Raw genomic sequence first — 22,697 nt, forward strand, 5'->3', positions numbered from 1 at the left:
AGAGAAATCTTGCTTGGAATCTGGCTGTCAATACAAATGTGCAGAACAGTAACTCTATTTGTGATTTTAATAAAAAGGCACAGCTGGATGGCTCATTCTGTTTTGACACTGTCCTAATATACACCACGGTTTGGTGTCAAATCTGGACTCCAAGCAGAAATGAAAAGTCACTGAAATTTTCTTTTTCAAAATTTGAAATTTACCTTTTTTTCTCCTGTGTGACATCTGATAGGCCTACTGATATTAAATGACCTAAGCAGATTGGATTTGAAGATTCTTTGCATGTAAACTGGTAGTGCTGGTCACGTGTCCGCAGTAAGCCCTGCCACTGTGCGTGCCTTGATCAGCGCGCTCCTTCTGGTAGCATCCATCCACACTTGTGACAACTGTAACTGGTAAACATGACACATGCACACAGTCACAGGAATGTACAAAACACATCATGATATATCTGGTCACCAGCTGTGCGATGTCTGTGATGCATCCCATCCTCAACCGATTCTGCAGGTCAGCCAGCGTGGTTGCGAGCCACTCTACACGTCATCGCCGGAGCTGATCCACATGTTCACTGTTGGGGTCTGGCCGTGCAGCATTCCATTCACCACACTGCTGACTGCAACATCTGAGGAATGCACGTTCGATGTGATGTCTACCAAAAACGACCCAACAAGTAAGCTAACGTAGTAGCACGTTCATCTGTCAGGGTTGCTGTAGCGATGGTCTTCATTCTGACCGGGATTGCTGTCGGGTAAGCCATCGTGTTTCGTTAGCCATTCTCAGCAGCGGGAAATATCAACTTCGGTAGCTGTCACTGTTTCAAGACTGTGAGTCTATCCAGTTGGCAGCTTCATTGAACAATGGCCCTGACCTGGACGAATCTGAAGTGACATTGCTTGCGAATCATGTTCGTATATTGAGGAGTCTCCCTCTTGCTCTTTTCTGTGTCGTTATTTTTTTTAGTGAAGCTAAGCGAAATTTCCGAGCGTTTGCTGCGTTCAGCCATGGTCCAGGATGTAAACAGATGTGTCTCTTCTCATATGCTTTGTTGACGTACTGCGTAACAAATGACGTGACGTTAGGTCCGCGTAGCAGGTCCTGGCAGATAAGTGCAACTTTTATGGACTGTAAAGTGCCCACTGCTGTTCACTCGGGAGCGCGACTGAAATATTCAAAAGTTAGGAACCGAACTGCAAAATCGAAATGCACGTGTCTTGATACCCAACCCTATTTGGGATGTTAGGGATTTTCCTCATTTCACTCATCTTGTGAACTGTCCTGTGTGAGCATCTACTGTCGCACTTATAACATGTGAAAGCCTTCAATTAAAACTAAGTAGAACAAAAAAAAAAACGTACCTATTTCTCTGACATGGTGGTGTATTGGCAGGGTTCTGGTCTGAGCCCCGCTGGAGACAGAAAAGCTTCAGTGTTAAAGCAGACATGAGCATTTATGGAAATTACGGCTTAGTACACGTGCCATGCAGTTTAGATAGCCGAAGGGCCATCTGTAAAATCACTGATTATGTGTGTATGGTTTGCTCGAGCTAGAGACTATAACAGTTACCACAGACCATTGGTCCGCCCTTCTCCTCCAGGGCCCAGGACAACGTACCTGGTAGTCCCGCCCTAGCAGCTGCCCTGGTGAATTGGAAAATTGAAACACACACACACACAACACACAAAGGAAAAGACAAAATGAAAAAAACATTCACTATACAGTGCCATGAAAAAGTATTTGCCCCTCCCTGATTTCTGCTATCATTGCATATTTGTCACACTGAATGGTTTCAGATCTTTAGACAAAGGGGAACGGAGTAAACACAAAATATATTTTTAAAGTACACCCATATCACCCCTGTGAAAAAGGAATTGCCTCCTTAGATACTCAAACAACCAATTAACCAAATTTAATGGATTAAATTCAGCTGATTGAACACAATCAGACTTGACTGGAGCCAGCTCTGTTGAATCTAAAACTCACTTTTGAACCTTATCATCAGAGTGAAGTAGTCATGACAAAGCTACTGCAAGCACACCATGTCACAATCAAGGGGTAGTCCCAAAGAGATGAGAACAAAAAGTTGTTGAAATATATCAGTCTGGAAAGGGTTACAAAGCCATTTCCATGGCTCTGGGACTCTCAGTGCGAGCCATCACCTCCAAATGGAAAACACTTTGAACAGTGCTGAATCTTCTCAGGAGTGGCCAGCCTGCTAAAATTTCTCCAAGGGTGCAGCTACAACTAATCCAGGAATGACTGCAGGCGTTTCTAGCCTCAGCTAAGGTCAGTGTGCACACAACCTCACAATAAGAGGGAGATTGGGCAAAAATGGAATTCATTGGAGTACAGCAAGGGGGAAACCACTGCTAACCATGAGAGACATCAATACTCATCTAACATTTGCAAAAAAGCACCGTGATGATCCCCAAACATTTGGGACAATGTTCTGTGGACAGATGAGTCAAAAGTAGAACTTTTCAGAGGACACAGATCTGATATAAAGCAAATGCAGAATTTTACAGTAGGAACAGAATATCAACAGTTAAAAATTGTGGTGGTAGTGTGACTGTGGGGGGATGCTTTGCTGCCTCTAAACCTGGACGACTTGCCATTATAGAAAGAACCATAAATTCTGCTCTGAACCTGAAAATTCTTAAGGAGAATGTCCAGTCGTCTGAGCGTGAGCTGAAGCTAAAGTGTAGTTGGTTTATGCAGCGAGACAACGATCGGAAACACAAAAGCAAGTAAAACATCTGAATGACTGAAAAAGTAACAAAATTAAAGTTTTGGAGTGGCCTAGTCAAAGTCCTGACTGGAACCCAATAGTAATGCTGTGGAAGGATCTGAAACAAACATTTCTACATACTCTATATCTTCATGGCATCCTTGCTTCAGTTAGGTTTGGTTTTGGTTATAAACACTTGGCTGAGTGGACAACATTTCACAGGCTGTATTTGAATCTCGAAAAACCAACCTGAGGCATGTTCATGGGTGGTGCAATTTTTGTCGTTCAGGGGCAGTATCTTCAGGGTATCAGCTGTGCAGCAGTGGGTAGTCTTGTCAAAAGATTCTTTTCCACAACATAAATGGCGCGCAGACGGCTTTATAATGATCGTATCCAAGTCTTTGCCACAGCACAGATGCGTAGTCGTATTGAGGCACACTGCATGAAAGAGTCATAAGAATTTTGAACACAAAAATCCCAGAATTCCATTTGACTGTGATGCACTGTGAGTTCTCCTCAGTTCACTCTTCTGAGCAAGGCCAACTGTCACAAAATCACTTGACATGAAAAAAAAAAACTCTTTCCCGGTCAAACGGCTTTGAACAAGTCTGTTAGTCTATGATGCAGCATATATCCTGAAATGCAGCAGTTTATTTCTCCACTGCCATTTACATACATCCTTTGGAATTTGCAGCCATTTTGCAACCAAATTTAAATAACATTTGAAATGTATTTTCATTGAATATTTCAAAATATTAATAGAAGTCCAAGAAACCTCCTTAATATTGTCAGCAAATTGCATGCTGCACAACATGCCCATTTAATTAATCCAGTGAATCCTGATATATGATAATATACATGCTATTGCTGAAAATAAAACAGAACAACAAGACGACACAATAGAAAACACAGTTACACTCAGTGGAACTGGACATCGTTACCTATTAAAATGTAAGTCATGTAAAAATACACATAATAACCAGCCTAAATGTGAAAAAAACAACTCAATACATATAAATTTAGTTATATTAATACAGCCTTATTTACTATATCAACTTTAAGACAAGCAACACGCTCGGAATTATCTCATCGCGACCCACTAAACCCAATGGCACAGAGGCTGCTTCATAATTTCAAACTGCTTTCCTAATGGCTATTTTGCGTCCTGTGACTTGGGTTACAACTGTGAATATGTACGGATTCCTGGACGTGCCGATAGCGACCACCCTTTCTCATATTAACCTCAAATACGCAATACAGGACACTTATACAGTATGCTAGTAAATTGATGTCAAGTTCCATTCATTTATATGGGGTGGTCGATACAGGTCCCCTTAGCAACCAAAAGCTAGCGCTGGGCCACGAAAGTATTGAAAAAATAACCACTGGAGGATAACAAGGACATTTTTCATAGTTGCAAATCTGTTTACGTTACCTAGCTAACGTTAGCTGGAACATTATTTCACAATATATTATTAATATTAATAAGAATTAGTTGGCCATGAACATAAATAGAGAATACATTGCGAATGTTTATTTAAACTGCAAAATCTATCTAACTTAACGTTAGCTAGTTAAATCTAAACTTTTTTCTTGTTCTCCGGTACATAACATAATCCTATTCCCTGCCCTTGTTTGTCACTCTGCCTGAGGAGAAAATGCTGTACTCGCACGGTTGTTTATTTGGTTGTCATGACACACGTGATCCGGCCGACCAATGGTGTAACTTCATCACTCAGTCACTAAGTCACAGACATTCGCGTTTGTAGGGCTGGCCCGCTGTTGCGGTTCAGCCAAAAACCAACCTGGGGAAGGTGGAATTTCGTAGGATCTGAAACAAACATTTCTACATACTCTATATCTTCATGGCATCCTTGCTTCAGTTAGGTTTGGTTTTTTTTATAAACACTTGGCTGAGTGGACAACATTTCACAGGCAGTATTTGAATCTCGATAAACCAACCTGAGGCAGGTGGCCGTTCATGGGTGGTGCAATTTTTGTGGTTCAGGGGCAGTATCTCCAGGGTATCAGCTGTGCAGCAGTGGGTAGTCTTGTTAAAAGATTCTTTTCCACAACATGAATGGTGCGCAGACGGCTTTACAACGATCGTATCCAAGTCTTTGCCACAGCACAGATGCGTAGTCGTATTGAAGCGCTCTGCATGAAAGAGTCATAAGAATTCTGATCACAAAAAAATGCACCCGAGCATTCCATTTGACTGTGATGCACTGTGATTTATCCCCCAGTTCACTCTTCTGTTCAGTTTTCTGTCTTAACATCACTTAATATGAAAAAAAAAAAATCTTTCCTGATCAAACGGCTTGCCAAGAAGAGAACAAGAAGTTAGTTGGGTTATGATGCAGCATACATACAGAAAGTTGTGCGTTTATTTCACAGCCAGTTTCCTACTTCCTTTGGGATAGCATTCACAATCAAATTTGAAATAACATTTGAAAGACATTTTCATTAAATATTTCAAAATATTCATAGAAGTACAAGAAACGTCACTAATGTTGTCGGCAAATTGCATGCTGTACAATATGCCCATTTAATTAATCCAGTGAATGCTGACATATGTTAATATACATGGTATTGCTGAAAATAAAACAGAACAACATGACACAATTGGAAACACAGTTACACTCAGTGAAGTGACTGGACTTCCCAACCTTTCCCACAGCAGTCGAAATCTGGCCAGCGTTGGTGTATGCGGGACTCACAGCAGACCTGAGTGACAGGGTTGAATGCCCTTGTTTCACAGCAATCTGACACCATTTCACTAACGCCTGTTGTCACGGCACCTGCAAAAATATTGACAAAGACAATTGCACACAAACAAAGGAAACACACAACATACCCACATGCATGTACAGTATGTACACACACAGAAACACACTGACAACTATCACACATGTTGCCACTATATGTTGTCAAGGAAAACATGATTGCAAGGGAGAAATACTATACAGCTATATAGCTTGGTTAAGGTATGAAGTTGTGTTTAGGGTTCAGATGATTTGTGATTATATTAAGGGTTGAGGTATGGTTAAAGGTGTAACTTAAAAAGGAGCATCGGTCAGGTTAGCACTAGGGGTTAGCATGATGGAGAGAGTGATGGTTATTTAGGTGAACAATAATTTCACAAACTGCACAACAATGTTTCACAGTTGTTAGTATGCTGCTGCTATATTACTAGTCTTGTTATATGCCATTTCCTTGTTATTTCCCGCATTGGTGCGCTGGTGACCAATTTACGTAAAAGGTAACTAGGGAAAAAATGTGTAATTCACAGCATAAGTCTTACTGACTAAATGTTTGTTGAGCAGCTTTCAACTGCAACACATACAGTATGCTATGTATCAAGGATTTTCAAGTTGTTCTTTTGACTTTCAAAACTGACAGCCCTTAAAACATCAGAGGGATACTCTAATACAACAGTCCTTTCTATAATTCAGTGCTAAATCGGATGCAAAATAAAACATTATGGACAATTTGTATGTTTTCTGACACAGAACATGAAACTAGCATAGGTTTGTGTCACATTTCATTTCTGTCTGTCTTCAGTAATGAACATAGTGTTAAGCAGTAGTAGTTAAGTATCGACCGCACTGCAAATATTGTTGGTTTATAGGAGGCTGACATCACATGTACATTTCAAGCCATTAAAATTACGAAATGAGTGGAGCTTTTGGAAGCTGCCTGAGAAACATTTGTTTGGTGTGGCGTATGCTGTCAGGTTAGGATTTTGTTCACCACTTTTCATTGAAGATCTGATTTTCAATAGAAATATGTAGCCAAGAGAATCGTGTAAAAATACACATAAGACTGCACAGGACAGAGTGCACGACCAGAGAGCAGTATGCAGTCTTATGCATTTTTCAAATGAGGTAAAGAGTTGAAAGCAAAACCAACACATAATGCTTTATAGTCAAGCATAATAATGCATGTTTTGTTTCCTTTCTTGGGGTTAAATGCTTCTATAACTGTCCTTGCTTTCAATGGGGCATGCAATTTAAAAATGAAAATGGCATTGAGCCCTACTCTAAATAAACCTTCTTACCAAAAAAAAACTAATGACTTACTGACCTCCGTTCCATAGGACAGATATTATTCCATTACACACGCTCTCTCTCTCTCTCTCTCACTCGGAAAAACAAAGTGGGTGGAATGGGCTCATCGGCACCTGTACAGGTTTTGAGAGGACATCTGGTCACAGAGTTAACGTTCAGGGTTTTTGGGACATTTGGAGGGTGGGGGGTTGTTCAGGTTTCAGGGTTTTTGGGGCATTTGAGGAGTGGGGGTTGATGTGCAGTGAATGGTTCAGGTGTAAGTATGGGGAGTGTGTGGGGGGATTCATTTCTTTAATTATTTGTATGTGTTTGGATGTTTATTTGCTCTTTGTAGGTGACACGCTTCAGTAAACGCTGTCAAAAGTCTCTCTTTCTCTCTCTCTCTCTCTCTCTCTCTCTCTCTATCTCTCTCATTCTCTTTCTATTATCCTCTCTCTCTCTCTCTCTCTCTCTCTCTCTCTCTCTCTCTGTCTTTCATACCCAGACAGCAGGTGGAATTTAAGGGGCTGTAGGCGGTGCCATTGCAGCAGGAAAGCCCCGCCTCCTGGTGCAGGTGCCCTTTGCAGCAGGAGCTGAACCTGGGGTCGAACGTCTGCTGTCCACAGCACCGCATGTTTGGATCTCCAGGTCTCAGCACAGTGCCATCCTCGCAGCACACCTCCCTCCAGCTAAAAGGCAGACCCATGCAACAGGTTACTAATCAGAGACAGACACGGATGGAGGTAGTAACGCTATATGTGAGGTCAGAACGAGTGCTAACTGTCACACTCACAGGGCATAATACCTCTCAGCACAGATGCCATTGTTGAATCCTGGGGCTCCGTTATGTTGATCCTCTGGATACAAAGATGGCAACAAATTTACTGTAGCCCTCACAGCATATGTGAGACGCCACAAAACACACTAGTATGGGCCATGTTAGTAATGGTCACAATGCTAGTACAGGTCACTCCATTAGTATGGGTCACTCCGTTAGTATGGGTCACTTCGTTAGTATGAGTCACTCCGTTAGTATGAGTCACTCTGTTAGTATGAGTCACTCTGTTAGTATGGGTCACTCCGTTAGTATGAGTCACTCTGTTAGTATGAGTCACTCTGTTAGTATGGGTCACTCCGTTAGTATGAGTCACTCTGTTAGTATGGGTCACTCCGTTAGTATGAGTCACTCTGTTAGTATGGGTCACTCCATTAGTATGAGGCACTCCGTGAGTATGGGTCACTCCGTTAGTATGAGTCACTCTGTTAGTATGGGTCACTCCGTTAGTATGGGTCACTCCATTAGTATGAGGCACTCCGTTAGTATGGGTCACTCCGTTAGTATGGGGCACTCCGTTAGTATGGGTCACTCCGTTAGTATGAGTCACTCTGTTAGTATGGGTCACTCCGTTAGTATGGGTCACTCCGTTAGTATGAGTCACTCTGTTAGTATGGGTCACTCCGTTAGTATGGGTCACTCCGTTAGTATGAGTCACTCTGTTAGTATGGATCACTCCGTTAGTATGAGTCACTCTGTTAGTATGGGTCACTCCATTAGTATGAGGCACTCCGTTAGTATGGGTCACTCCGTTAGTATGAGTCACTCTGTTAGTATGGGTCACTCCGTTAGTATGGGTCACTCCATTAGTATGGGTCACTCTGTTAGTATGGGTCACTCTGTTAGTATGAGTCACTCCGTTAGTATGGGTCACTCCGTTAGTATGGGTCACTCCGTAAGTATGGGTCACTCCGTTAGTATGGGTCACTCCGTAAGTATGGGTCACTCCGTTAGTATGGGTCACTCCATTAGTATGGGTCACTCCGTTAGTATGGGTCACTCCGTTAGTATGGGTCACTCCGTAAGTATGGGTCACTCCGTTAGTATGGGTCACACCGTTAGTATGAGTCACTCTGTTAGTATGGGTCACTCTGTTAGTATGGGTCAGTCCGCTACTATGGGTCACACATAAGCTCGTGACAACTGGAAAACTGGAAACAGAGTTGGCAGAAGCTTTAACTTTAAGCACCTACTGCCAACCCTTGTCAACTTACTTTCCTTGACTACCACTGAAACAATTAATTTGCAGAAGAATCAATACAAATTGGTGACCCCAATAATCGTTAGGGGATCTGAATCAGAATACCCTGGCATTTTTTTCCATTGTAGTTGACCAGTTGTATTTGTACAATTTTATCTTCTTTCATTCATTGGCAAGTCATGAAAATCCCAAGATACTAAAGAAAAGAACTTGAGCATTGAACAGTATTGAACACAAAATGAGACACATTTTCCAATGAATTGAAAAAAATCATTTTGGGTCAGCTGGATCCATCTGAAACAAGCTAGTTCTTAAGCACCAGTGCAACAGTGAAACACACGTTTTAATGTATTTCTTGATCCATTGAAAGATGAATTTATTAACCATAAGAGATGCATTAACTAAAACTGCTACAATCAGTTGAGCTGGGTTGTCAGAAGCCAACTTGGCATTTCATGCCAACTTCTGCTTGCCTTTTCCCTGCAATAAAACCTTTTCCCTTGTAAGGTTTTCATTTTTAAGAATGACAATTATCATTTAGCGGACGCCCTTATGCAGGGCAGCTTACAAGCTTTGTTTTTTTTAAAATACACTGTCCATTTATGCAACAGGATATACAGAAGCAAGCTAGGTTAACTACCTTGCTCAAGGGGGCACTGACAATGACCCAGCTGGGAATCGAACCTGCAACCTTGCATTAGAAGCTCTGTTCCCAAAATACTCCTCCCACACTCTTTCCTGTTATATTTTCAGTATTTATGAGTATAAGGTTGATCCTTATGAGCATAAAGTTAGCTTTATTGAAAACAGCTAAACCTTAGTCTGTTTGATTGAATGGCTTTTGAACTATAACTGACTATGGGCCAGATTTACTAAGCCTTCTGGGACTAGTTTCAGGCGCAGGTATGGCACATCCTGCTCCAGAAACATACGGCTTATGAATCAAACCGGCGCACGAGGCTAGAAGCACAGTATGCAAGTCATCTATGAGAGTCATCACATGGTGCACTTCTGTCCTTCATACATATGCATTTAAGGGAGGATCTTGCAAATAAAGGGCAGAGATATAATAATTGTAGCTGATTATGTATTCTGTTCACGCAATTAACGAGGGTCAATTTTTGCATTACATTTATCCACCTCTAAGGATCAGGCATAAATCAAGGCACAAGCAATATGGAGACACACATATACTGTAGGCATTAAAGATGCAATGAGAGATTCTCTACAGCAAGAATCACTCTATTTCAGCTCCCGGAGCAAGAAATCATCAAACATTATCAATTAATCAGCCATAATAATTAATACAGTGGGAAACTCCAGAGAACTCCCACACATTACATTACAGGCATTTAGCAGATGCTCTTATCCAGAGCGACTTACACAACTTTTACATAGCATTTTTACATTGTATCCATTTATACAGCTGGATATATACTGAAGAAATTTCGGTTAAGTACCTTGCTCAAGGGTACAACGGCAGTGTCCTACCCGGGAATCGAACCTGCGACCTTTCGGTTACAAGCCCAGTTCCTTACCCACTGTGCTACACTCCGTCCTCGTCCACACAATGTTCCCATTCCATCGCACCAAAAATAGCCAAGCCTTGCATCATTACACATTCTCTTACAATTGCATCATTTCAACAGACAGTTACTGCCACAGCTGGAATGTCACAGTTTGCATTTTGTCCGATGCTGACTGTAGTGCAGGATATGCTCTGACATTGCGCAAGAAAATACATCCAATGCAGATATTCAATATACCATACAGGAGTTTATATATATATATATATATATATATATATATATATATATATATATATATATATATATATATATATATATATATATAACTTTTTCAACTATTTTAAGCTCTGCTTCATTTGCAAACAGCGATTACTAGGCAGTCCCATTCACAGATTGTGTAATTATCTGTAGTTAATAAGACGTTAACACCAACATACTCTTGTCAGGCTTTTGCGCTGCAAGTTTTATGTACGTAAATCTGGCCCTAGATTGCTAGATTAAATATAGGGTTCTGTTTCAGTGAGATTTCATATCTTATCGTTTACAAAACCCAGTACAAATATGATTTAAAACATTTTTTTAAAGATAAGAATAAAGTGACATCATATCTTGTGAAATACAAAGGACTAGGATGTTACGGGGAATACCATTACTTCAGCACAGCAGCTGTATCAAGTTTATTACATGACACTGCAGATTAAATCGCCTCTTAGTTCGTTGGCCTCTCTTTCAGTGGATCCTGACTGGATTTACCATTTAGGGATGAGGACTCAAAGCTGCTATTGCTGCCACTTGGCTGGGCTTCAGACTCACGTGTCTTTACTGTCATTGTCTCCCTCTGTTGGTTCACAACCGTCTAGCATCAAATTCTGGATGCAGTCTATAGTCTAGTTGAGACCATCATCAGAACTTGCAGTGATGGACAGACAGACAATTTTATTATAAATAAAAAAATTCCATACACTGAGTAGTCCTCCTTTTAACCAATCACAAGATTCAAATGTCCAACAATACGTACTTGAAAGATTCAACAAAAACAAAAGAGGGGGAAAAGTAATAAAATAAAATTATAATCTCCTCACCTTCCCCAATACCACCCCCCACACCCCCTGTTTGCATTTCTGCCATAGTTAGTGAACACACAACACCGCCAGTACCCCACACAGTTTCCAATATCTCCAGTTGATGTGTCAGCATACAGTCCAAAAAATCCAGTTTTACTCTGGCACTAATTAAAACTCACACAACATCACATTGTGCCCTTTGTGTCATACAGTCATTGCGGCTAATAAAAATAACTAGGTTTTCCTGATGAAGAATAAAGTTTGCAAGTGTACATATGTTCCCAGGGTCCTACATTTCCAGGGTCCTATGTTCCCCATATGTATATGGCACATACTGGGAACATGACAAAGGGTCCTATGTTCCCAGGGTCCTATGTTCCTCAGCTCTACAAATGTGCTCTCCCAGGGTCCTATGTTCCCAAGGTCCTAGGACCCTGGAAACATAGGACCCTGGGAACATAGATACGCTCCCGGTAATTCTGCGCATTTAACCTGAAACACGTCGTTCAAGCACGATGCATCTACCTAAAAAGTATGTGTTATATTTCATCCCGCGTTAGGTTTTGCCCCACCCTCCTCTACACAGTAACGTTTGTGGCCTCCGGCATCCTGCCCACGGGACTTACCCATAGACATAGCCTAAATATATGGCCCAAGTAGAAGATTTTCACACATCCAAAGTAATCTTGACTGGACACCGTCGCAACCCCGACATAGTCCCCGAGCCATCGAGATATACAAGAGACCATTGCCACTGACCTCGGACCAGCTGACGAGCTGACGCATCACCTAACGGAACTGACCTCTCTCTTTATTGCCGTTGAGTATTGAAACACATTTTATTTAACACTGACATCAAATCATGGAATAGCGTAAAACTTGTAACTAGTTGTTATGGTGGTTTTGCTATGCGTGTGTTGGTTTGGAATAGCACATTCCCTGACCTTTTTTTTACATTGTTAAAACTTAATTTTGTGAGACTGATTAAACGAACGAACCACGTAAGAAAGTAACTAACTCATAACACAAATTAATCTTTGATAAATGGTAGTGATAGCCTACTGTTAACCTCAATGTTTAGCCGTCGCAGAATCATCATTTTCTCTGATTAATAATCGTATCATGTCTTTTCTCTTACTATGCAAATTCTTGTTTTCAATGCGCTTAATCACATATTCATTATCGTAGCAAATATATATATATCCATTATTTCCAAACCATTGTTGTGTCTATGTTATTTCACTAAGTTGGGCTCTACAGACAGAATTCTGATTGGTTGATTACCTCAATTGTTCTGAATAAACCTGACCAAACCTCACTACAAAAGATAGATAGATTCCATTCAGAGGATTATGTTAAGAGTAAATCGTGTATTAAGATATTGCTGTTGTATACTTAAAGATGGCTACTGTCAATATTGAGACTAAAGTATTAGCCTATTATCGCACTGAACTTCCCGTCAACTTAGCTGAGAGATCGTGCTACCAGTTGACTTAGCCAGTTACAGCTTTAACAGCTGTGACGATGGATAAATGGTAACTCCGATTCAAAATTACTTATTTCTAACAAGAATACATTAATTTCAAATAGCAAGTATATGGGTTTGCAAGCATAAAGCTGGCTTAGCAACCAAGCTCATTATACGCAGAATGCAGGAACATTTTTTTTTAGAAGGAATCGCTTCCAAATACAAAAACTTATAAAACATAACTTTCAGTCCTGAGAGCTGTACCCTATTGGTCCAATGAAGCACATGGAATAAAAAATTTGAATTACTCATGAATATTCAAATACTGAAACTCTCTATTGTATCTCTTATGCCTGACACCAATTCCATCCGAAAGTGAAACTTGCTGTTTCATAAATTAAAAATAATTGTGAAACAGTTCACATCTCCGGTTAACTCTGTTCTCACAAGACAAAATATAACACATTCACTCAAGTTCACAAGTCAAGCTTAAATATTATTATTATTATTATTATTATTATTATTATTATTAAGCAACACCAACAGATCTACTGGCACCTCTAAATGTTTACAGTTGAACACAAGATATAAGAAGAAATCTGCATCCTCTTACCTGGTGCACATGTTACCTGATGGAAACAGGCATTAGCTGCCACCAGAACTGCAAAAAACAAGTGAATAGTAAGTATACAGTTGCCTAAATTATTTGTGTAAAAAATAGACAAAATATCCCTGATGTTCAACCTACTGAAAACAGCAGCACTGAGTCCCATTGTTTCAGAAGAGGGAAGTCATACTGTAAATGTGTGGGCTTAAATACTCTGTGCTGAATTTGGAAGGTCCTCCTCCCTTCTTCCCATTGGGTAATGGAATCTATAACTAATTTTAGACCACATTAGTAGCATTTGTTTATTTTTATTGCTTATTTCATCATTCCCTCCAAAATGATGAAAGAGTGCACATAAAGTCTAGATGACTCCCATGCTGTATTCTCATAGGACCTCAGGAACTGTCAGAATTATTATCAAATATATCATATGTGTGTGTGTTTTTGTGTGTGTGTGTGTTACCTACTCTGACAAGTATGCAACATAATAGTCAACAACACCATGTTTGCCAAAATCACAATATATTCAAAAACAACAACAAAAAAGTTTACTACAAAACAAATCTCAATGTCCAAAGTAATCAGATACATTGTGTGTGTGTCTGTGTGTGTGTGCATTTACAATATGTGCAAAAACTGAGACATGTATCCACATTGGCATTGAGAAGCTACAAGGTCTAAGGAATCCCATGTGTTATTTTAAATAGAGGTCTTTAAGCCAATTAACTTGCATGCAGGTGTGGCATGGTTGCCAACTCTCTCACTTATAGTGCGAGACACACGCTTTCAGGCTTTATGTCTGATGCTCACAAGCTACTGAAACACATCGCACAAAGCCGCACCCTGATTAAGGAAATTAGTGTATGTAGTAGCTCGCAGGATGATGTTGGATTGGTTCATAGACATTACAGAGAGACTGCCGATTGACTACATATCTTTGACAGAGCACCACTCCCCTAGAGTCCACAATCTCAAGTTCGCCAGTTCCCCCTGCCCCTGGTCTGTGATCTCAATAGCTGTCCCGACACCGACACCACTTCCCCGTTCACAAATAATATCCACCCACAGTACAATTGCAATCTGCTTAGTCAACTAAAATCCAAACAGATGACCTCAATGTATCGTGGACAATATGAGACACACAGACTGTCTTTCATATTCGTATCAATTTTAGTCATTACTCTATCGATCATATGAACAGGAGCTATTAGATAATCCACCAAGTCATCGACTGACAATCAACATGTACATGAAGAAAGACCAATAGCCAGTCCTATGAGATGTGTCAGAAGTAGGAATGAGATGTGAAAGTAACATAGTAATTGCACTACCCTGATGTCCGTTAGCCTTGGTCAACTGTATTCAATCACATCAGAGCCCACCTTATGCCATTTTGACTTTTGACGACATCGAGATTGGCAGTTATGCAGCCGATGTGTCCCGATTTTTAAATAAGTATAATAAACAAAAAAACATTGATTATTTATCTGTACTTGTCTGTTTGAACGTTGTAATTGCTATTTACTAGAATTATCCAGTAGAGGGAGCTCTAATACAAGTGTGAACTGCAGCAGCTGACGCGCTACTTCTGTAAAAAGACGTTTGTCACTCGTGCCTCATTCAGTATTCTCCACTGCAAGACTTGTCTGCACATATTCAATTGCCGCAATAAAGGTATGTATATTTAGTGAAAGTTTTTTATTAAATGCGTTTATAGGATCACTATGTTTATCAATCCTCATTATCAAGCGAGCGAGCTAGCTAACATATTTGGTTCACTTTCGCAAGCTAGCTGGCTAGCAAGCCTTTGTGATGTGGCAGTGAGCACCTAAGCAGCGTAGGATCTACATTTCCAGAGGACATCGCTGTATTCTCAAATAAATAACCAGCCAAAATAAAATGGTGATTGAATGCATCACACATTAGTTTTTTTTATCTGAGATAATGATATTAGCTACTATATGATGCTGTGTCAATAGACAACGCGTTATTGCAAGCGAGTGTGTCATCTAGTCACGCGTCATCGTAGCAAGCTAACCAGACAGTAAAAACGCCGATAAAACACTTATAACGTGGATCATTTTAAGCCATGTTATCTAACTTTGTCGTGATAACATGAGAGAAGGATTGCTGTTGGAGAAGTGAATCAACCAACAGTTAGCGCGGGTAACCTGCACGAAAGCGCATTGTAGTTTTTTTTCACGTAGGCCTATTTCATCCAGTCAATTTAATTTCATCTAACTTTACACTTGATTCACTCATTAGCTCCGCTAGATAATGTCTTACTCTTTGAGATCGTGTAGTTGAAATAAAATAACAAAATATAATTCATTTAACTTACTGAGAATATATAATAAGAAATAATGAGGCTGTGTCAATAGCTAATGCGTTATTGCGAGCGAGTGTGTCATCTAGTCACGCGTCAGAGCGCATTGTAGTTTTTTTCACCACCGAATTCTTATGGACAGGGAAGCTCGCTAGATAAAGTCTTACTCTTTGAGATCATGTAGTAGGAATAAAATAAGAAAATATAATTAATTTATTGAGAATAGATTAATTATAATCAAAGAAATTCCCGTTTTTTAAAGAAATAGTGATAACAAATTAATAACAACAACAACAACAATAATAATATTCATAAAAATACATGTTTGAAACTTTTTTTAAATTAATTTTTTATAGATGGCTGGAAAAGAAAGGAGGAAAAGCAAGGTGTGGAGTTATTTTGATTCCACACACTTAAAGATGGTGTCAATATATATATTTAATTTAATATCATCTTTTACATTTTTTAATCTAAAAAGTTATTTGTGTGTTTATTTTTATTTGTTTGCTTATAAGTTAAATGTTATTAAATATAGAAACTTTAATAAAATATAGGTTTTTCAAATTGATTTGAAAATGTTGCACTTTTTGACAAAATATTGGTCAAAACATCGGTAATCGGTGGGCTAGGACTCTCCAAAATCGGGATCGGCATCGGACGGGCTCTAATGGTAAATGGACTGCATTTATATAGCGCTTTTATCCAAAGCGCTTTACAATTGATGCCTCTCATTCGCCAGAGCAGTTAGGGGTTAGGTGTCTTGCTCAAGGACACTTCGACACGCCCAGGGCGGGGTTTGAACCGGCAACCTTCCGACTACCAGACAGTTGGTCTTACCTCCTGTGCTATGTCGCCCTAATCAAGGGCTAATCAAGTCTAATCAAGACTCAAACACAGACCAAACCACTACAGTGTGTTGCTGAAGAGCTCCAAATGCAAAAAAAAAATAAAATAATAATTGTTTCTAAAATTCACTAGAAATCAATCTTTGTAAACATTTCAAAGTTGGTGCAGTGATCAAGCTCCTCTTTTGTCACATACAGTCCCCTCCATAATGTTTCGCACAGACCTATTTTTTCATGATTTGGCTCTGTTCTCCACAATTTTAGATTTGAAGTCAAACAATTCACAGGTGGTTGAATTCACTTCTGACAGAAGATTCAGGTTTCGGTGCTGACTGGTGAGGACCACCCCGATTGAGCCGCACGCAGAATCACAGTTCCCCCAGTGCACCCCGAGACTCAGGAGAGCATGCGCTCTGGCTTGGGCGTCACGCATTGGCGTCACACACTGGCGTACGCAGAACATGTCCGAACACACCGTGACATTTCTCAGCCGTTCCAGTCTCCTGCTGATGGTGATACATGCAAATCTGACGTCTGTGCGGTTTTCTTGAGATTGTTCGGCCTGGTACTTTTTACCCATGTTACCGGATAACACCTGCACGTGTGCACATACGTAAAACTTCCTCCAAAAACAATAGTTGCTTTGTTTTTTTTAAACCATTCAGTTAGTCTGGAAAAAGATCTAGGATATTCAATGGGTGTTGTACCATGGAGCAAGACAAAACTGGTCACGCTGCAGGTTCAGTCTATCAGAATTAATTTTAGGTAATATATCATGGTGCACCCACAAAAAAAAAAGGCATGAGCGTGCAGACGGAGGCTTGCTAGTACTCCCTCACCCCTCTCTGTGCAGGCTAAGGTCTGAAGCATCCTGTTCTCACTTTGGGCATGGGTTCTAACTCCCCGTTTTTTGTTTTGTTTAATATTTTAACACTGGGAACGGTTCTGCCTTGCTAACAGATTGCTATACTGTATTAAGAAGATCAAAAACCTGCTTAACAAGCATAAAATATATTTTCAATAAAGAAATCTATCTTTTGGTCAGTATTCATCATATGCATTAACTGCATTTTTTTTGTGTCTAACTCATAGTTAAAATGTAGTTATTTATTCAATTTATGGTTTTGATTTTTAAAAAAGGCCTTAGTAGGAACTACGTCAGGGTGATTTTTTCTTTGATTATTGGTAGCCTACTTGTCTTTAAAGGTATACTATACAGGTTTTTTGTGGCCCTTCGAGACTGTAGGTGTGTTCGAAACCGCATACTAGCTTACTACATACTAAATCCTACGTTAGTATGTACTATTTACAACATAGTGAGACAGTTAGTATAACAGCTAGTACATGTTTTGGTTACTTAGCCATGCCACAGACCTGTGGTCATCAATAGTTTATTTCAAAAATGTTTAAACGCAATGGTAACCCACCTCATTAGATTTACAAGAAAAAAAAAAGTAAATATATTATATATATATTATTTTTTTTTTTTTTGTGAAATGATTTGTTGCATTTTTTAAAATCCTTGGCCACAATACAGTAAGTGAAAATGCTGATACTGTAGCCGAGCAAAAAGCAGCTACATGCACATACTTACTCTATAGCCTTTCAGTGGCTGTCTAGCGCCACTAGCAACCGTTACAATATGAGCCTCTGTCATTGCTCTTAGAGTCTGTCTAAATATTCCACCGAGCCTGACGGTACAGCTTGTATGTTCTGCTAGACATGAAAACGCTTTTAAACCGGGATAACAGCTTTGGCTATCCAAGCAGCAAGAGCGTATCTACAAGTATGTTCTCAGGGTCCTATGTTCCCAGGGTCCTAAGTTCCCAAGGTCCTATGTTCCCAGGGTCTTATGTTCCCCAGTTCTATTAACACACATTAACCCTCCTATTGTGTTCGGGTCAAATTTAGGACCCTGGGAACATATGAATGACCCCCAGGGAGGCATGTTCAGGCATGTGCTAGCTACGGTAGCCCCGAAGCTAGCCAACAACACCTTGCTAGATTGTCTTTACTTAGCTAAACTTTTCAGTCCTAGTTTCTTGAAATAATAATAACTTTGCGCCCTCAAGGGGCTATGTAGGCCCCTACATCAAATTGTCTCCCAACAATGTTCAATGAAGAGCAGATGCTTATACTCTAGTCTGGAGTCTTTGCGAGTTGCAATTCATTGTCATATCATTCTGTGTACCCGTCTCTGCTCACTAGCGCTGCATCTTCTGCATCTTCTATAGAACATTTTACACTAATAAATTTAGCGGTAATTTGACTTCAACGTTTTGGATTCTGAAAGTAAACTATGTAGTATATTTAAGTGGTTTTGGGGCTGCATGAAGGTTGCCCCCCTCACTGCCATTATAACTTGTGGCTCAGGACCAATGATGTTATGATGCGAAGGCTGGACTATAGATTGACAACATCATTGGTGAGTCAATGATGTAATGTAATAAGTCTGAAATCAGACTAGAAATTTTTTAAAAATCCTTACTATCTCTTTAAAAGCCATGTGGTGCCACTGTCATAGTTGTTTTGTCAGAAATTATTCCTTGCAATCATACCACATGATTGGTTGCACAGATGATGGGCATGCAGTCGTGATGTATTATGGGGCGTCCCTTGACCGTCGAGTAAGATCAATTGCATACTATGCAATAGGAACACTCTATATTGGGTGTGAACAGAGTAGATTCCCTAATTGACTTGCCAAAAGAAATGTATGGTAACATGAAATGTGCAGAGTTGTGAAAAACTGAGTTTGAATATCTTCTTTAGCCTAGGTCCTAGGTGTATGTAAACTTTTGGCCTCAACTGTGTATATATATATATATATATATATATATTCAGCGCCAAGTTTGGCGCTTTTCAGGGTTCCCCAGAGAAATAACCGCAATGACCACAGAATCTGAGCCCTTGACAACATCTACCCTCTGACCCCGTTTCAACACCCTCGACGCTACAAGAATTGAAGAAAACGGGAAAACGGGAATTGAAGAGGTGAGATGGTCGGAGGTATTGAAAATCTTATTTTTTAGCAACATGAATTATTCCATACGGTAACATTAATAGGCAGTGTCACGGTCATTTTCACATTGAGCGCACCACTTAACCAGGGCCGGATTAAGAACACAAAGGGCTCTGGGGCTACATCTAATCAAAGGGCCCCCTCAAAATTATCAGGCAATATTTTCAGGCTCTCTCAGGTCTTGGCTTTTTAAATGGAAAACAAAGTGGCTCGGACAGAGCCATACACTATTCCAGCCAATCAGGACGTTGCTTCAGCAGCACGAAAGGGAGGGGTGTAATTTTATTGGCTGTTGAGCTCAATTATCAACAGCCTTTTGCCAGAATCAAGGACTACCTTGAATCTGAGTTTAAAACACAACAATATTAGGAAAGATGAGTAGGTATGATTAATTAGTAAACAATTTATTTTGTGGAAACAATTATTTCTAACCTGAGACAAGGACAACATCAAGGCTAAATGTACAGGAAACCACATAAAGAAGGCTATATGATTATACAACACAAATTAAATGCTAGGTCCTCACAGGTAACACAACACATGCACACACATTTTACAGTAGCCTAGGCTATTCCATGATAACTTAACTACACAAATTGTTAATAACCAGATGAGAGAAACAGTCCAATCAGTCCAAATACTATCAGTACAAAAAAATAACTTAGGTAAATAGGTCAAAAAGTGCATAACACATTGTTATATCAAACAAAGGGAAAATTCCTGCGGTGGAAACACGGCTATATTAAATATTTCGAACATGCAATTTCCAAAAAAAACAAAAAACTATTTCCTAAATATGCAGGTCTCCTTTTCCCCAAATGGATACTTTGGATCAAGGCAGCTATATTTCTGCCAGCAAATACCACCTCCATAAACGTTCTGCCAAGCAAAACAATTTCAGAGCCAGTACAGATTTGCAAGCTAAATTTAGCGGCCTTATCACATTCAGTAAGACAGATCATATCAGTAGTGTCAGAGCAATGTGAAAGGATAGAGAGGACTAAACCCCTGTCAGCACTCTCTGTACTACCAGTGCCCAGCATTATGGCTCAATCCCCCAAAAACAATCAGGGGGCAAAAGGCCCAATCACGCTAAATAAAAACAATACCACACTTCAAAATGCAAAAATTAAAAAGGCAACACAGACAACAGGCTGCTTACAGCAGTTTTGGGTAGCTGCGGTACTTCAGAACGGGGAAGACCTGTTTCCACGTAGTAATGCCCACCAAACTCACAGTGCACCCAGTCAGGCATGAACCATTTACAACCAGATAAACAGTGGAAACAGTAGCACGAAATTGCAGGAAACCACACAGACACACAGTAATTCGACTGGGTGCAGTGTGAGTTTAGAGTATGCAGTGGCACTTGGAAAGCCAGCACAGCTGCATAGTTCTGTAAGGTGAAGAGGAGACAGGCAGAGACAAACCTCCCAGCTCCACAATGGCTGGACACAAACTAACCAGAGCTACCCCAATCAGTACTGCCGCATCACTACTGCCCACATCACTACTGCCCCAGTCACTGCTGCCCCATCGCTACTGCCCCCATCACTACAGCCCAATCACTACTGCCCCCCGGTGGGGTCTGTTGAGAAAAGGGCAGACCCTTCAGCAGCTGACAGCCTAATTCACTGCAGCTGCTGTATTTGGAAAGAGGGGGAAACGCCGGTCATCTCGGGTTACGCCCGGGCTCCTGAGCACGGAGGAGTAAGGAGTGTGCACGTGTGACCTGTCACTCAACGCTACGGGGTCCTGTCTTGGGCGTTCACAAAGTTATGCGTATCCGATTCAGATATTCACGTCTTTATTTTCTCAAGTACTTACTATGTATATGTTCATGGCTATGGATAACTGGTACTTTATGTGAATTGTAGCTATCTTGTCTGACCTGTGTTCTGTAGTTGTTCCAGTCGACCGTCGATATGCAGTTATTCTGCGTCACTACTAAATTCGTTTTGTATTGGGATATTCGAACTTGCTAGCTCACGACGTCCAAAGAAGATACTAACACTAAATATTGTGTCTGAGTCATCGATCAACTCTTAAGCTCTTAAGTTTACTCCACATTACAAGGAACGTGGAGTGCATTCAATAGCTTTGCCGTCAGTAGGACAGTACTAAAAGCAACACTACTTAGTAGAAAGCCACCTATACTGGCTGTACTACAACTTTCAGATTTGGATTTTTAATTGGATTAATTTTGGCACTCACAATGCCTATTGTGGTGGGCTGGCAGTAACAGCGTGACTGGGAAGCCAGGGCTACTCGGGGGGCGGGGTGAATGTGTGAAGAAGTTTGTAACAGTTAGCTGGAAGAGCTCAAAGTAGCTGAATACACTATGGAAATGAAAAATGTCACGAGCCGTCATAGGCTATTGCACTCTATTCATTCTTCACAGCACAAGAATAGGAAAATTTGTGCTGGCTGCAGCCCTGCACCACAGTAATATCAGCAAGCTAATAGTAATAGTAATAGTTTATTTGTGACTCATATTTCATACACAAAATGCAATGCGCTTCACAGTTTACAAATGACATAACAACAAGAGGAAAGGAGAATGGCAAGATACAAGATATTCATAAAACACAATTAACCTTCTTATGATGTTATAAATGGCCACACACCTGTTATGTTAGCTGGTCAAATTTGACTCGACAGGTGTTAACATTACAAAGCACCCATAAAACAATGATTACCATTTAATAGAGTTCTACCTCATAAATAACTTAATATTTATTCAAAACAATAACATCTACTTTTATTTTTGTATTTTCTGGACCCATGACCACAGTTACTTTACAATATACCACTTGATTTCAGTAGAAAATAGACAAAATTAATGATATTTATTTTTTTATATTTAGTTACATTTAGTCTGATGAAAACGAGGTGAATATCGGTCAAAGGCATATGCTTCAATTTCTGCTGTTTGGGCACGCCTGAAGCCAGTTTTGGATAATGCGAAGGAACAGAATTCTTCCATAACCACTCTGCACTGCATAAGTGATGGCCCTGTTACACAG

The 22,697-nt window shown here is 40.1% G+C and overlaps 1 protein-coding gene across 4 annotated transcripts; it reads right to left on the reverse strand.

Annotated features, from left to right (window-relative positions):
• Nucleotides 1-1,338: 1,338 nt before the first annotated feature.
• On the reverse strand, nucleotides 1,339-13,675 carry LOC135236553 (galaxin-2-like). 4 transcript variants are annotated; one of them, XR_010324614.1, is made up of 8 exons: nucleotides 13,620-13,675; nucleotides 13,485-13,532; nucleotides 7,568-7,631; nucleotides 7,276-7,463; nucleotides 5,395-5,526; nucleotides 4,688-4,882; nucleotides 1,612-1,637; nucleotides 1,339-1,405 (listed from the first exon to the last, which is right to left on the reverse strand). XR_010324614.1 is itself a non-coding variant. In XM_064303005.1 (7 exons), exons 1-7 carry the CDS (start codon nucleotides 13,642-13,644, stop codon nucleotides 2,892-2,894), a joined length of 912 nt encoding a protein of 303 aa, XP_064159075.1. In that variant the 5' UTR covers nucleotides 13,645-13,675; the 3' UTR covers nucleotides 2,610-2,891. The 4 variants fall into 4 exon arrangements, 2 of the variants coding, with proteins under 2 accessions (XP_064159075.1, XP_064159074.1); XM_064303005.1 differs by lacking the exons at nucleotides 1,339-1,405; nucleotides 1,612-1,637 and adding an exon at nucleotides 2,610-3,163 and having other exon boundaries at nucleotides 7,580-7,631; XM_064303004.1 differs by lacking the exons at nucleotides 1,339-1,405; nucleotides 1,612-1,637 and adding an exon at nucleotides 2,612-3,163.
• Between the last annotated feature and the right edge of the window lie 9,022 nt (nucleotides 13,676-22,697).

The sequence above is a fragment of the Anguilla rostrata genome, chromosome 12, assembly GCF_018555375.3.
Source record: "Anguilla rostrata isolate EN2019 chromosome 12, ASM1855537v3, whole genome shotgun sequence".
Classification (NCBI taxonomy): domain Eukaryota; kingdom Metazoa; phylum Chordata; class Actinopteri; order Anguilliformes; family Anguillidae; genus Anguilla; species Anguilla rostrata.